The sequence below is a fragment of the Chanodichthys erythropterus genome, chromosome 10 (assembly GCF_024489055.1).
Source record: "Chanodichthys erythropterus isolate Z2021 chromosome 10, ASM2448905v1, whole genome shotgun sequence".
In the NCBI taxonomy this organism is placed as follows: domain Eukaryota; kingdom Metazoa; phylum Chordata; class Actinopteri; order Cypriniformes; family Xenocyprididae; genus Chanodichthys; species Chanodichthys erythropterus.
This window is the reverse complement of record NC_090230.1, coordinates 19,621,306-19,636,519: the sequence shown is the minus strand read 5'-3', so window position 1 is coordinate 19,636,519 and position 15,214 is coordinate 19,621,306. Positions and strand designations below refer to the sequence as shown.

Genomic DNA, 15,214 nt, shown 5'->3' with positions numbered 1-15,214 from the left:
GTTTTGATTAAAAAAAAAAAAAAAAAATTGTCTTTTTTTTTTTATCCAAAAAGATATGACATCCGAAGTGTGTAAGGTAGTACAACTAGATCTCTTTTAATGAATCCAAAAGGTTTTAATTATATTTTGCTATAAATAAAGGTATTTTAAAGATTTTGAAGTGTCAGAAGGTCATTCGGTTTAACCATCCAAAGGCCAATACACCCATTTAATTTGTGAAAATAAAATATCTTAAAATGTTATATATGTGTATATTTTTTATTCTAGCATGATTTTATAACATCATATATTAACATAGTGCAAAATGATATTAAAATTATGTGTAGAAGTCATTGCTTTGTTATGAGAAAGAATGTCCGGAAAAATAAATTTCATTGATGTCATTCGGAGTAACCAATATAAAGGGATCATTTTGGATCAAGTCATGTGGTCAATACCATGTGACAGGATGTGACATCATTCAGACACCTGCAAAGGACCACATTGTCATGAAGCAAAGCAACTAACTCTCTCTCTTAACTATTTGAAAAATTGATGTTTTCAGTTGCTCATGCCCGAAACATCAGGTCATTCGGTACAACCGCTATAAAACATGGAAAATGTTGTAATATTTTAAAAACGTAATACTACTAAATATAAAATGTTTGATTGTCCTTTTGCTAGATAGCTAGATATCAGCCTGTTAGCATTGTTTGAAAATATCGTCATTCGGTAAAACCAAATACCTTTTTTTGGTGGCAAATTTTATCCAACTTGTAAAAAATGACAAAAGCAGCGTTAATTGATTATAAAAACCACATAATCTCTTTCTTAACGTAATAAAACTTCAAAATTATTTATATCTCCATTGTTTTTTTTACAGTTTTAAAAACCTTATTCGTCAATGACCCATATATATTACAGTTTTTACAGTTCACAATTAACTTCTAATAATAATAATTAGTATGTATTTATTTATAATTAATTGTTCACAATAAGATGTGGAACTTGTATAATAAAATTTTTTTAAATAATTTTTAGTCAAAATTACACTAGCTTTCTCATAAGTTAAGGTCATTTTGTTGCATTGTGAAAGTTGAGGCGAACTCTATAAAATAAGTAATGTCAGTGTCTTTTTTTCTGATGGATTAAATAAACTTAGATCTGGTCTCTCTTCCAACAGGCCTCTCCATGATGCTGTGGAAAACGATCATCTAGACGTGGTCCGACTGTTGCTGTCATATGGCGCCGATCCGACTTTAGCTACCTACTCTGGCCGCAGTTTGCTAAAGATGACCCACAGCGACATAATGGAGTGTTTTTTGTCTGGTAAGAGCGCGCTGTTCCTCTCTTCCACCTCTATTCCCAGAATTTCCCTCCTGTAGCAGTGGAGGGTTCAGATCCGCTTGGCTATCTGGTTACTAAGCAACAGCTGGAGCGGAGGAGAAGCCTTTAGCACCGGCAAATCAGCTTTCCCTGAAAGGAGATTATGTGTGTGTGTTTGTCCGTGTGCGTGTCTTTATTTGGTCTTGTGTGGTGTGTCTTTTGAAGTGTGTACGGGCTTGTCTCATATTTGGAAAAGCTGGGATGTAATTATTGGAACCATAATCTGGGCCTAATCTAGACCCATACAGCCATCTAAGATAAATATGGAGTATTGTTTTTATGGTTTTAAAACAAAAAAGCTTTTGACCTCATTTTGACCCCTTGATTTTAAACGGCTTGATTTATCTTTCCCACTTGTGGTTCCTGAAAGATTAAGAGCTTTTGCACTGCGTTTCAAGAAAACACCTGGAAGCTTGATGGGACTTTTCATTGTTTATGTGCTTTTTTTGTTGTTGTTTTTTTGAAAAGAAAGAAAAGTTTAAGAGATCTTTAAAGCTACAATGTGTCATTTCTGCACTACTAGCTGGACCAAACAGAATTGAAACTTGTTTGAAAACAGTCATTATTTTCGCAAACACTCCTTCCATTGGTCCGACACATCCCGCCAAAACTTGCAAGTGGTTACAACAATGTTCCTATGTCAGGCCACTCGAAGAAACAAAGAAATCGCAATTCTGCTTGGTGCCGTTAGTGACGTAGAAATTCCATTACATGCTTAAATACATCAGTTACACTTTCGATACTGTGATTTAATGCCATACGGAAAACATTAAGCACTCATGCTGCTACCTGTTTGCCTGACCTACATCTGTCAGTTTTTGACAATTCTTCATTTTAAAGTTAAAAATAACTCAGAATATTCTTTCAAAGAGTTGTTTATACCATCACCTTTTATCGTTAGCGGAGCGTTGACCTTGTCATTGTGCTGTTCGCTGCCTGTTGTGCACGGAGGTAAAGTTTTAATGCTCAAGGTCAGACGTTCACATGGAAAGAGACAAGCTGTGCTCCGGGTGCATGTGAAGATGGCATCGCAGGAGACGTGGCATTTACTGAGACGGCCTTTCCTGTGTTTGTGTTAACACTGACCCCTCTCGCCCGAGCAGAGCCACACTGTGACGGTCCGAAGGAGACGCTCTCTCTCCTTCGGTGACAGTAGTCGGGTTTTTCAAGGCACGGCTTGATTAATGATCTGGAAGTTTCAAGCTGAACTACAGGGCATCGCGAGACAATTTGTACACAGCCGCCATTTGTTCTTGACGGCAGTCGCAAGTTCTTTCACCTCCAAAGCCGTCTTAATACGTGTGTGTGTGTGTGTGTGTGTGGATTAGCTTCAGGGCTGCCAGTTAAAGGGCAGCTCAGTCACATGGTGGAGGTTCACACTGACTGGCTGCGTGTGTGTTTGATTATGCATGAGTTCGTGAGGCAGGAAAGAGCTCAGCCTGGAAGCGCAGGGCAGCATATTGCTGTGTGTGTGTGTGTGTGTGTGTGTGTGTGTGTGTGTGTGTGTGTGTGTGTGTGTGTGTGTGTGTAAATCAGCAGGCTTGTCCCGTTCTGCTGTCTGCTGCACTGATTTAAAGACCCTCCCCAAATTTGTTTTCCCTCTGTGGGAGCCTTCTAATCAACCGCCCTCTCTCTCTCTCTCTCTCTCTCTCTCTCCCTTTCTTTCTCTCTCTTTCTCTGGGTGGAATTGTTAATGGCTGCGCTGGCAAACGCAGCTCCCATCACCGCTGGCTGTGCTTCGCCGTGCCAAGTGGCATCTGAGCGCGAAACCACATAACACTTGCAGAGCGTCAGAGCCTCTGCATTCTATAGGAGAAAACTGTCATATTGTCGCTAGGTCAATGTGGTCCCATTAACATTTGCACAATATTATCGGTAATCATATTGCATCTGACGAATAGTAGTACTTTTGTCTACTGGTACTCGTTTAATGTGGTTTGTTTAGGTAATGATATTTAATTTCATTTATTTAATTAAATAAAACTTATTTGACCATATCTGTATTGTATCAGCATTTTTTTTTTTTTACTTTCTTTTAACGCTCTGGTGCTGTTTGGTCATTTTTGACCAAAACATTTACTTTTTTTTTTTCTTTCTTTAACTTCATCTGAATAGTATGAAACTTGGGAAAGATTTTGGCACTTGATATGTGAACCCACACATAAAAAAAATAAAATAAAATAAATCATGGACATGATTCAAAAAGGTTAAATGGTCCTTAAAGTAGGCACACTTGTATTATCAAAAATGTCCGCATTGGAAATAAATGGGCGGCAAATTTCATCTAGTGGAAACATGTGGTACTGCGCCCAAACAAATTCTTACTGAAAGTTCATTTTTTGAGATATCAGCCTCAAATTCAGAACAAAGCTTGTTTTGATTAATGGCTTTGATTTTCTTACAGTTTTAGAGTAAAATGTGTTTAGAGAAAATGTATATTTCTTATAAAAATTGAAAATGGTATTTCTGTGCATTTTTCATTATGTAAATTTTATAACTTATTCAAGTTCACTTTAAAAAAAAAAAAAAAAAAAAAGTTTTTCACTTCAGCAATAATCTCCCAGCTGTCATCTTTGAAAAGAGACCAAACTTCAGTCTGTGCTCCAAAGCTTTCAAGATTTATGAGAGTTTAAGTTGAAAATTTAATTTTCAGGTACATGCTCAAAAAGTGAATAAACAGATTATAACTACTGCAAAAATATAATTTAGTACCATAAAAACCCTTAAAAATACAAAATATTAAATAAAAAAACATGATCAAGCTAAAATATACTACAATTATTTGATTGAAATAATAAAAAGTTGACCGACACATGAGAACAGCACCAGAGGGTTAAATTATCTGCATTTTCTTTTCCTTTTACAATATTTAAACAGTATTTATTTATTTGTCAGTTGTATTCGCATTTTTTTTTAAATTAATTTTAATTTATTGTAATCATATTTATTTATTTTCTTTAATTTCGTATTTCATTTGTAGGCTAAGCATGCCATTTTTATTATTATTAAATTCATATTTTCATTTTTTTTTAAATCATAAGTATCCACTTATGCTAATATTAGCTTGAATTTTGGATTTTTTCTTTTCGATGCTAATATTATAAATCTATACTACTTGGCATATCAGCGAGCATAATAGTTTTCCGTTATTATGCAGGAAAAACAAATAAAAAAATACAGCTGTCAGTGTATCTGCCAAGATTTCTGTATTGGTCCATCCCTAGCTGCTTCCTGTTTACATCACTAATGGTCTCATCTCTCTCTCTTCCTCACTCTAGATTACTTTGCCGACCTGCAGGGCAGAGTGGACGATGACCCCGGTGTGTACTGGGAGTTTTACGGCAGCGCAGTGTGCGGTGAGTACCATTTTCACACTCGAACACGCACATTTGCACACTCCCACACTAACGGATGCAAGAAACAATGGAAAAGAGAAAAGAATCATGCAGACAGACAGACAGAGAGAGACGGGTAAACACCTGAAGGTGAATCTCTGTGTGAATCATCAATGTTTGTAGACAGTCATTGATCTAAAATTGAAAAAATAGCTTCTCCCTCTCTGATGTTCACTTGAAAGAATTTATATAAAAATCCCCATCCGCTGGGTGGTGGGGTCGGCACCATGGGCGCAAAAATGGATGGCAGCGTTTTTTATTGCTCTTTTTTTAAATGAATTCTAGCTGCGTAGCGAGAGTTCCCCTGGCTGCCATATATCAGCAGATCGCTCGGTGTGTGCATGTGTGTGAGCGGGCCCATCTCCAGCTGGCCAAAAACAAACCCACTGCTACTGCACATTTTCCCTTGGATTCCTGGAATAACAAAGCCGGGAGAGAAGAGGGGAGGTGTGGAAGGGAGCTGCGCGGCTATTTTTGGGAGCTTTGCGCCGCCTCGGAAAAACCCAAAGCACAACAGAAAGAGGTAGAGGCGCCTGTTTCGCTCCGAGGCGTACGCTGTGCCACTAGCGCGCACAAACGAGTGAAGTGGCTTCACACACAGCTCTTCCCGCAGTGCCGCTTAATGGAAGAGTGCAAATAGAAGAGAGCGACGTGAGAGCAGAGCCACAAAAGCATGTCTCGGCGTGAATCCGACAGGGAGAGGGAAGGGAATTTTAAAGGGATATCATGAGAGCGTAATCCGTTGGTAGCTCTCGGAAACACTCGCTGAGTGTGCGTCGTTCCATAATTCACACCCTGTCTTTAATTTCTAAATGATATCCTTCTCTCTTACATACAGAGCCTGCTGACGACTCGTCTGGTTACGATATCCTGGCCAACCCCCCTGGACCCGGCGAAGACGAGGACGAACAGAGAGAAGTTTTCGAATTCGAGTTCTCCGATCGACCGCTGTTGCCGTGCTACAACATCCAGGTGTCTCTCTCACAGGGGTAAGAGGCTAAAACTTTTTTTTTTTCGTCCGTAACTACTTTTATTTAGCGCAAAAAACTGTTCTTTTATTAGTAGAGATTGTGGGAAAGTGAACATCATTGATCAGGTGAGAATTGATCCAAATCGGCCACGGTACTAGCCTGAAATGTGGAATTCTGTCATAGAGATTCCAGGAACATGGTCGGGCAACACTGCATTATTTGATCACTGAATGCAATTCATCAAAAAGAGATGTTTTGTCAAAATCTGATTTTGCGTAATAGTTGATCTTGAGTTAGCTTTGACGTAGATGACAGGCGTTTCCCTTAAAACCGCACTACCGCGGAGACTGACAGCCAGTGACAGCGTTAGTTTAGCGTTAGTGGAGACGTGAGGCCCGTCGCACTTAAACAGAGCGAGGACAGCAAAAGCGCGCACGAGAGAGAGACAGTCTAGTGACACGCTGCTAAACAGACACAGCTAATTACCTCCCACACAGGCTCTCGCTCTGCCGTTACCGCGCTCCGCTCTCTCGCCACCCCTCCCTCGCTCGCCCGCTCGCTGTCTCGCTCCCAGGCTCAGCTGCCGCGCTCACTGTTGTGTATAATCTTCAGTCTGCGCTTGTCTCTGGCCTTCCCCTCCCCCATTCTCATTCGCCCTCGTTCGCTCGCTCTCCCTCTCGCTCTCTTTCGCTCGGCGCGGCTGGCTGATGCAGTATTAATGGCTTTCTGCTCTCCTCACATTTCCTCCCCCCTCTCTCCTTCTCTCCCTCTCTCTTCCCTCTCCCACTCCATTCAGCGTTCCGCGCTCCGCAAGAGCCACAGACCGCCTCAAGTGCCATCGATTGAGCGCTGCCTGTTACTGCTTTCCCCGCTGCGTATGTGTGTGCGCGCGTCTGACAGGCTCGGTCTATGGTCTTTGTGTGTGTATGTGTGTAGCCCATTGTGTTTCTGGGCGAGCAAAGGCCTTGAGAATCTTTGTGTAATTTTGTCTAATTATCTGAATGTGTGTCTGTGCAGGGGCGAGCGCTTGACAAGGTTTATGTGCGCATACTTTTTTTTGTTTTGTCTTTCGTTTGGCGTTTCTAACTTTGCACGTGTTTTGAGCATTCAGCCTTGGCGCTCACGTGGACACTGCAAGTTCGTGCCTACTTTGCGCATAATTTAATCTCTTCTTTTTAGTATGCTTTGAATTAAAATAGACCAAAACATAAAACAAAACCTGACCCCCGACCCCCCCCCCCCTTCTCTCAAAAGTGGCGCAAAAAAACGCCACGATGCTAGCATGAAAAACCTTGACACTGCAAGTTTACACTTAATTTGAGCATCATTTAATCTCTTCTTTTTAGTATGCTTTGAATACAAAAAAAGCCAAAACATAAAATAAAATCGGATTTATTTTTGTTCTCTGAACGGAAAGAGCGTTAACTAGCCGACACAGTGCTAGCATGAAAAACCTTGACACTGCAAATTTACACTTAATTTGTGCATAATTTAATCTCTTCTTTTTTTAGTATGCTTTCAATAAAAAAGACCAAAACATAAAATAAAATAAAATAAAGCCTGAATTTTTTGTCCCATTCTCTGAAGTGGCGCAAACTAGCGTCACAATGCTAGCATGAAAACCATGACACTGCAAGTTCGCACCTATTTTGTGTATCATTTAATCTCTTCTTTTTTTATTATGCATTGAATGAAAAGGCCAAAACATAATAAAATAAAATAAAATATAAAATAAAACCTGATTTCTTTCCGTTGTCTGAACGAAAAGAGCGCTAACCACGATGCTACAGTGTGAACTTTGACATTGCAAGTTTGAACATACTTTGCACATGATTTCATTTGTTTTTAATAGGTTTTTATTTTATCTATAGCCTATTTTTTTTCTTTCACTGAAGTGGCGCAAAAATAGCCGACACAATGCTAGCATGAACAACTTGACACCGCAAGTTTACACTTAATTTATACATCATTTAATCACTTCTTTTTAGTATGCTGTCAATAAAAAAGGCCAAAACATAAAATAAAATTTTAAAAATTAGATTTTTTTTCTGTTCTCTGAAGTGGCACAAACTAGCCGCCACAATGTTAGCATGAAAATAATCTCTTTTTTGTAAGCTATAAATGAATAAAAAGGCCAAAACATAAAAGAAAAAACGATTTTTCCTTTCTCTGAAGTGGCGCAACCTAGCCACCATTGTGGTTGAAGACCTTGCTCTCTTTTTCAGCTAATTAATCTTTCTCTCGTTCCTTTTCTCAGGCCCAGAAATTGGTTGCTGCTCTCAGACGTCCTCAAGCGCCTGAAGATGTCTGCCAGAACGTTTCGCGCCACGTTCACACACATTGAGGTGGTGACGATAGCCGAGGCGGAATTCTACAAGCAGGCGTCCCTGAGTCAGCTGTTCTCCTGTCCCGAAGAGCTCGAGGGATTCATGCCCGACAGCAAGGAACTCTTGGATCTGGTGGAAATCAGCGCCGAGCTGGTGGCGCTGCTGGGGTCGTCACTCGAATGCCTGGACGACCGCTGGGAGCCAGCATCCAGACCTCGCTCGTGAGCCTCTCTGCACATGCACTCGTACTGACTCTCAGACAGACCCTTAGAGACCTATGGAGAACTAGAAGCAAAGGAAAAGGATATTTTGAGGCAGTTCTTGACATTTCAAGGAACTTCTGGACTGGTAGCCAAAGGCAAAATTCAGTCCCCGTGCAGCTGATCTTTCTGTTTGGCTACAGGAAGGTTTTGGAACTTCTCGACATCTCTTGCGCTCTGCCCGCATACTAATTTTCCTGGTGACGATGCAAACCTGTACATAGTGTACATTCTGCAGATATGGAAAGAGAACGGACTTGAGATTTGGACCACTATCTCTGGCTAACTGAGATATGAAGCCATTCTCGCAACGAGAAACTCTTTCGTTTAAAAGAGATGTTTTCTAAATAGGAATATAAGTATATATACAGTCACTGTATTTTATTTGTGTGTATTATATATAGATATAAATATATATATAAATATAAATAAATATATATATATATATATATGCGCTGCCTTTTTTGTCTTGTTTAGTCAGGTCTTTATTTTATAATTGGAGTTACGATGTTGTAAATACCTAATCTGCTTAGATTGGGGTTTTAATCGTGATGTCAACGTTAAGAGGGTTTACAGAGGCCGGAAGCCCCTTCGGTTCGTCAAGAGTTAATTAGCGCACTTCGTCAGCGATTTTCCTCGACTGGAGTAGACGTTTTTATAGTGTTGACCAGTAACCAGTGTGGGATTTTTTTGGTCTCCCGTGTTAAACTCTAATCTACAAAGCTGTTTCGTACCCTGTACGCAAGCTGTTGCTTTGACTAAGTCACTTATTTATGAGTAGAAATTAAGATATTTTAATGTGGCTTTTCTTTGTAAAATATTAAAGTAATTGTAAAATACTAATCTGATGCTTTGTTAGGCAAAGTCATGCTTGAACTTGTAAATAATGGGTTGACTATTTCAGTAACTTGTTTCTGACGTGTGTTATTATTGTTTTTTTGTTTTGTTTTGTTTTTTTTGGAGAAGTGTTCGGACTTTGTAATTATATACGCTATCATTTGTATTTATATTTTACCAAAAAAAAGTTCCTTTAAATAAATGGCAATAAAAGATTGTGTACATCTTGTGGTCTTATGCTTTTTTAGTTAATATGACATAAAAGTTGGCCTTATTTACTTTCTGGTCTTATTGTGGCTGATTTATTAGTGCACGTTATTTCAAAGGGGGGAAAATCATGAATAAAACTTTAGTTAATTTAGTTTTACTTTGAAATATGTCACATCACAGAAGTAAAAATGGGAATGCCATTTCATGTTGTTGGACTGAACTGAGCATGAGATTATAGGGCTGCTCTGATTAATTCATCCACAAACAGATTATTAAACCTCCATGTTTATCACTATAATCAGGGATTAAGGCCTACATTCCATAGTGACTTTTCTGCCATCAGATCAGCTCTGTACAACTGGGAGAGAGACGGCCACATCCTGTGCTGTTGGACAAAACAGGAAATGAAGAGTCGCCGGAAATTAGAGGCCTTAGGCAGGAGTGAGGGAGGCTTTTGTTGGTCTGATGGCAATACGGACATTATGGGCTTGGTTAACGTTCCTTAACTTTAATGCACTTGTCACACTTCTTTCTACTAACCCACTATAAACTTGAAGCTCCTGCTTGTTTGTAAAAGGAATGGTTTTCCAAAAGCAGAGGATCTGAAGTCTTCATATATACACATTTCCTTTTCAGCAAAAACGTATTTGAAAAATTCATGACTTTTATCATTTGTTTCTATAAAACCTAGTTTGAATTCATTTTTAGTACATTTAAATAACACATTATTTATGTTTTGTTATCTTAAAGGGTTTGTTCACCCAAAAATGAAAATTCTATCATTAATTACTCACCCTCATGTCGTTCTACAACCCTAAGACCTCTTTTGATGAAATCTGATGGCTCAGTGAGGCCTCTATTGAGAGCAAAGCCACTGAACCTCTCAAGGTCCATAAAGGTACTAAAAACATATTTAAAACAGTTCATGTGAGTTCAGTGGTTCAACCTTAATTAATATTACAGTATAACCACTGAACTCACATGAACTGTTTTAAATATGTTTTTAGTGACAAAAATACTTTTTGTGCACCCAAAAAAAAAAAAAAGAAAAAAAAAAGAATTTAACAATATCTAGTGATGGCCGATTTCAAAACACTGCTTCATGAAGCTTTACGAATTGAATCAGTCAACCGAAGCGCCAAAGTCATGTGATTTCAGCAGTTTGATAGGAGATCCGAATCACTAATTCGAAACAAAATATTTGTAAAGCTCAGAAGCAGTGTTTTGAAATCGGCCCATCACTAGATATTGTTGAAAAGTCGTTATTTTGTTTTCTTGGCACACAAAAAGTATTCTCATCACTTTATAACATTAAGGTAGAACCACTCAACTCACATGAACTGTTTTAAATATGTTTTTAGTAGCTTTATGGTTCTTGAGAGGTTAATTTGTATTCCGAACGAAGGACTTACGGATGTAGAACGACAACAGGGTGAGTAATAAATTACATTATTTTCATTTTTGGGTGAACTAACCCCCAAAATGTCAAGTGATGCAAATGTCCAAACAAATAAACAGACTAAGAAAACTATTTAAAATGGTCTATTAATAAACAATTAAAAAGCATTTTTTTAGCATTTATAACAGCAGAAAGTCTTCTCGGTACTAATCTGACCAATCAAAATGGATATTTAAATTACGTCACATCGCAATCTTCCTCCAAATCCACATTCGCTGAGATTCACGAGCACCCTTCTGAAACCTAAAATGACATATGGGACACCTTACGGTGTACGGACACGCTGACACGGCGGCCATTGCAAGTCCACAAGACCCGCATTTGGGACAGTGACAATGGCCAAAGGGCGGTTATTTGCCTTTTCCCGCGTATACAAGCTAACCGATCACTATCAGAGGTAACCAAGCCAGTCAGCTTTCAGTATCACTTTAATTACTCTTATCACTTTAATACGTCACCAAGTCTGCTTGTAGACAGCGGGTGAAGAAAAAAGTGGACAATATAATGTAAGATGAAATCCAAATTAAAGATATGCGCTGAGGTATGTATATGTTAGGTGGAATTGGGCTCTCCACTCATGTATGTTTATGGTCATATGATGTGCGCAGTTAGTTCTGTTGGTTTAAAATGACAAGTGTTGTGGTCCGCGGATATCATCATAATTATCGACGAATATATGAAAATCAATCATGTTGGGTTTGGTTATTAGAACAATATTCCTTTAGCCTCCTCGCTGGCCAAAAGTGAAAACACTCTCATTCACTCCCTGAATGTTGTTTCTTCTATATTCACAACATATTTTTAAAGAATCTTGACAAATGTTTCAGAATTTCCGGCATATTCTCTCTTACAAACTAATATGGTTATAAATCAACGTTAGAAGAAGACTGGTGACTGTGAATTGTCATTGTATGGAAAGTCTTTGTTTTCCAAAGACATGAGTGAGAAAACAATGACAAAACGCTCATGTTTGAGTGAATTATTGTTGTATTTGAGGCAGAGGACAGTAATGTACTGGTTGGTCTATTTTCGGATGGGATCCGTTGAACTGAAGAGGTGTTAATTACTCTAGTTAATTACACACAGAGGACTTTATTTTTACTTTCTGAGTGGTCACGATATTTTTTTACATTTTTTTGTTACACAATCTGATTAAGCGATTAAAAACATGGTCAACATGTTTACACTGGACCTGTTTATTTGTTGTGGTTAAGAGCTGGAAATCTGTGTAGGCTATAACACACTAGCCAAAGCAGTGTGCAGTGATTTTACCATAATGGGGCAGTGACAAACAGTAATATTTACGTATTAAAAACAGCAAAACCTAATATTAGGATCATCACACACACAAACTGGCTGCAGGACTTTATAATTGACTCAAGAAAACTGATAAACGTTTTGCTTGTAAATAAACAGGAAAATAGAAATGGCTCAGATGAACATGTCAGTGACTTATTGGCCATTTCTAGCTCTCTGGGGTGTCAAATGTAGCTCAAATGTTGCGTGTAACATAATTTGAGGACTGCGGACAGAGCCACATACGGCTGAGCGCTGTGGAAGCTGGACTGCAGGGAAGAAATGTGGCCATCTAATTAAAAAACAATTAAATTACATTAGGCTTGGTAATTACACCCTCCCCCTTCCCCGGGTTCCGTGTTACGACGGTTAATCCGCTCTTTATCTATTAGTCAGAGCTGTGACATTGACGGAACTCGACTATCATAGCGCGCGGAGAGAGACAGATGCGTCCGCCTCACACACCTTGTCAACAGCCTACTTTATTTGGCTTATTTCTTATTTTCTGATCTAAAATGATTTAATTCACAAATATTGTGTTTGATGTTATGAGTTTAATAGCAAATATTAGATTAATACATTTTATTCTATATATTTAGTCTGAATTTGCAACAAAACTCAGCTAGTTAATATAAAATTATATTAAAAATATCGACTTTTTTTTTTAAACTTAAACTTAACTCGTTCAGCCAGATTCTCTTCAAAATGTTGATCTGCCCTGATAGTAGTGAACATGAAAGAGAAAACTGACTGTCATTTACGCTGTTGTCTTGTGGAAATGCGTAGGTTGAATTGCGTAATGATGCAACCATGTAATAACATTGTAATAAATACTAACATTAAAGGGTTAGTTCACCCAAAAATGAAATTTCTGTCATACTCACCCTTATGTCACTCCAAACCAGTAAAACCTTCCAAAATAAAGTAAAATCCCCCATAGAAAGCAACGTAATTACTGTTATTCAAGGTCCAGAAAGGTATTAAAGACATCATTAAAATACTCCATGTGACTACAGTGGTTAAACGTTCATGTCATGAAGCGACAATATTACGGTTGAAGCACTGTAGTCACGTTGACTATTTTAAAGATGTATTTACTACTTTTCTGGACTTTGAATGATGCTAATTACATTGCTTTCTATGGGGGATAAAAAAAAAAAACCTCTTGGGTTTCATCAATAAATATCTTAATTTGTGTTCTGAAGATGAACAAAGGTCTTACGGGTTTGGAACGACATGAGGGTGAGTAATAAATGACAGAAATTTCATTTTTGGGTGAACTAACCCTTTAATTTACAATTCATACAGCAACTATACATAAGTAATTTTTTTATTCCTTGTAAAATTTTACACCAGTGGATTTATGAAGAAAATGAAGTACATTGCACTTTTTTGTTTTCATTTTACTTTTGCTGAAGCCTAGCTTTGAGCTGACATGTTTGGTCCATGATTAAAGAATATTCTTATTTGCAAATATATTCTCAATTGCAGTTATGAGCTTGGCAAATTTGTTGCATCATTTTCAACACTCGTTGCCACTGAAAATTGCAAATTCAATGTTTAAGTGTCCAAAGTCACCCATACTACATATACTTGCTTCTTGGCCATTTATAAAGTATACACTGCATGTGTCTAGTGCAGTGGATCTCAACCTTTTTGACTTTAAAACCCCCTCCACAACAAACTAGAAAGATTTATAAAGTCTTGATGTATAGATTTTTAGTTGTTTTAGCCTATTTTAATGCTTTTGCATATTTTAAATAATTTTAAGTCATCTTGAAGCTGAGGCCCCCTAGTGGGCCCTGGCCCCCTGGTTGAGAAGTATGTTCCCTGCCATTTATAAATATGATGGCTCCTCTCCCATGGCTTCGTAAGATAGTAAAGTGTCCACTGGTATGCACACTTCAGAATCTGAGGTCATCTGGGTATGTCACTCTGAACTGAAGTCATCTGGGTACAACCCATTAATATTAATTGTACTGCTTTTTTTTTGCACGCTATACCGTAGAGAAGTAGGCATAATCAGCGCAATGTAACCGGTGTCACCCTCAAGCAGAGAGCTGGGAAGGGTGTGTTTAAATTCAGGGGCAGACTGGGCATCTACTTTATTGCAGCTGTCGGAAGGTTCTGTGTGTGTGTGTTCCAAGGGTCAATGCTGTGCCCATCTCTGAGAGGGGTTTGGCGTGGACACGCACATTTCTGGTTTGAGGGCAGGCAGCAAAAACGCTCTCTGGCGGATTAGGTAACCTCTACACTAATTAATTCTGCGAAGGGCCTTTCAGAGCGCCGCATGCAGCTCTCAGAGAGAGAGAGAGAGGGAGTGTGCGAGCGAGAGAGCGGGCGAGGGAGGCAGGCTGAAAGGATTGCATTATTCTGCGCTGCGAAAGGAAATCAGAGAGCGCCGGTCTCTCGGGGCCTCGGCGGCGCGCTCTAATAGCTCAGCGCGATCTCTGCTAGGATATTGCTGCCCTCGAGTGTGTGTGCGTGCCGGCAAGTGGGGGCTGGTGAGCGTGTATGACGATATTTTTAGGGAATACACAAAGGATACGCATATGAGGATAAGAGAATACGCAAAGAATGAGATACGGTTGACATTTTTGGATTTGTTTTGTAGTGTGAGTAGGGCTGGGAATCTGAATTGGAGAAAATACACTGGAAACGAAGGATTTTCATGACATTCGGTTCTGTTAATGGCTCTTGAACGCCTACGTTTTTCCCAGTGCTACAGCAAATAAAATACTGTTTTAGCTCTCAGTCTGAATTGAATGTGATAAGAGAAATACAATAAATAGACAATACACCTTACTATTGCATTATCTTTGCTGCGTGACCAGTGAGGTCACAAATGACTCTTATGAACCGGTTCTTTTTAGGAATCACGAATCCTATTACTTGTCGAAACAAAAACTATGTTATGTGTATTTAAAGATGGATTGTGTAAATGATAATAAAAAAAACTTAATACTGACTGTCAAGTACATCTGATAAACAATAGTCCTGACCTAAACTCACACCATTGGTTGATCTGATGTTGTCAGGCTGGTCAAGTTGCATGTCAATGAAATTTTCGATCGTGTAGCGCTCTCCAGTAGGT

The 15,214-nt window shown here is 38.7% G+C and overlaps 1 protein-coding gene across 3 annotated transcripts in view; it reads left to right on the top strand.

Moving 5' to 3' along the window:
- bcor (BCL6 corepressor) overlaps nucleotides 1-9,373 on the top strand; it is a 44,564-nt gene extending 35,191 nt beyond the window's left edge. For all 3 annotated transcript variants that reach the window (XM_067396415.1, XM_067396413.1, XM_067396414.1), the window contains 4 exons: nucleotides 1,163-1,308; nucleotides 4,644-4,721; nucleotides 5,599-5,749; nucleotides 7,989-9,373. In XM_067396415.1, coding sequence (XP_067252516.1) covers nucleotides 1,163-1,308; nucleotides 4,644-4,721; nucleotides 5,599-5,749; nucleotides 7,989-8,283 — 670 coding nt within the window. In that variant the 3' untranslated portion in view covers nucleotides 8,284-9,373. The remainder of the gene's footprint in view (nucleotides 1-1,162; nucleotides 1,309-4,643; nucleotides 4,722-5,598; nucleotides 5,750-7,988) is intronic.
- Nucleotides 9,374-15,214: the final 5,841 nt, after the last annotated feature.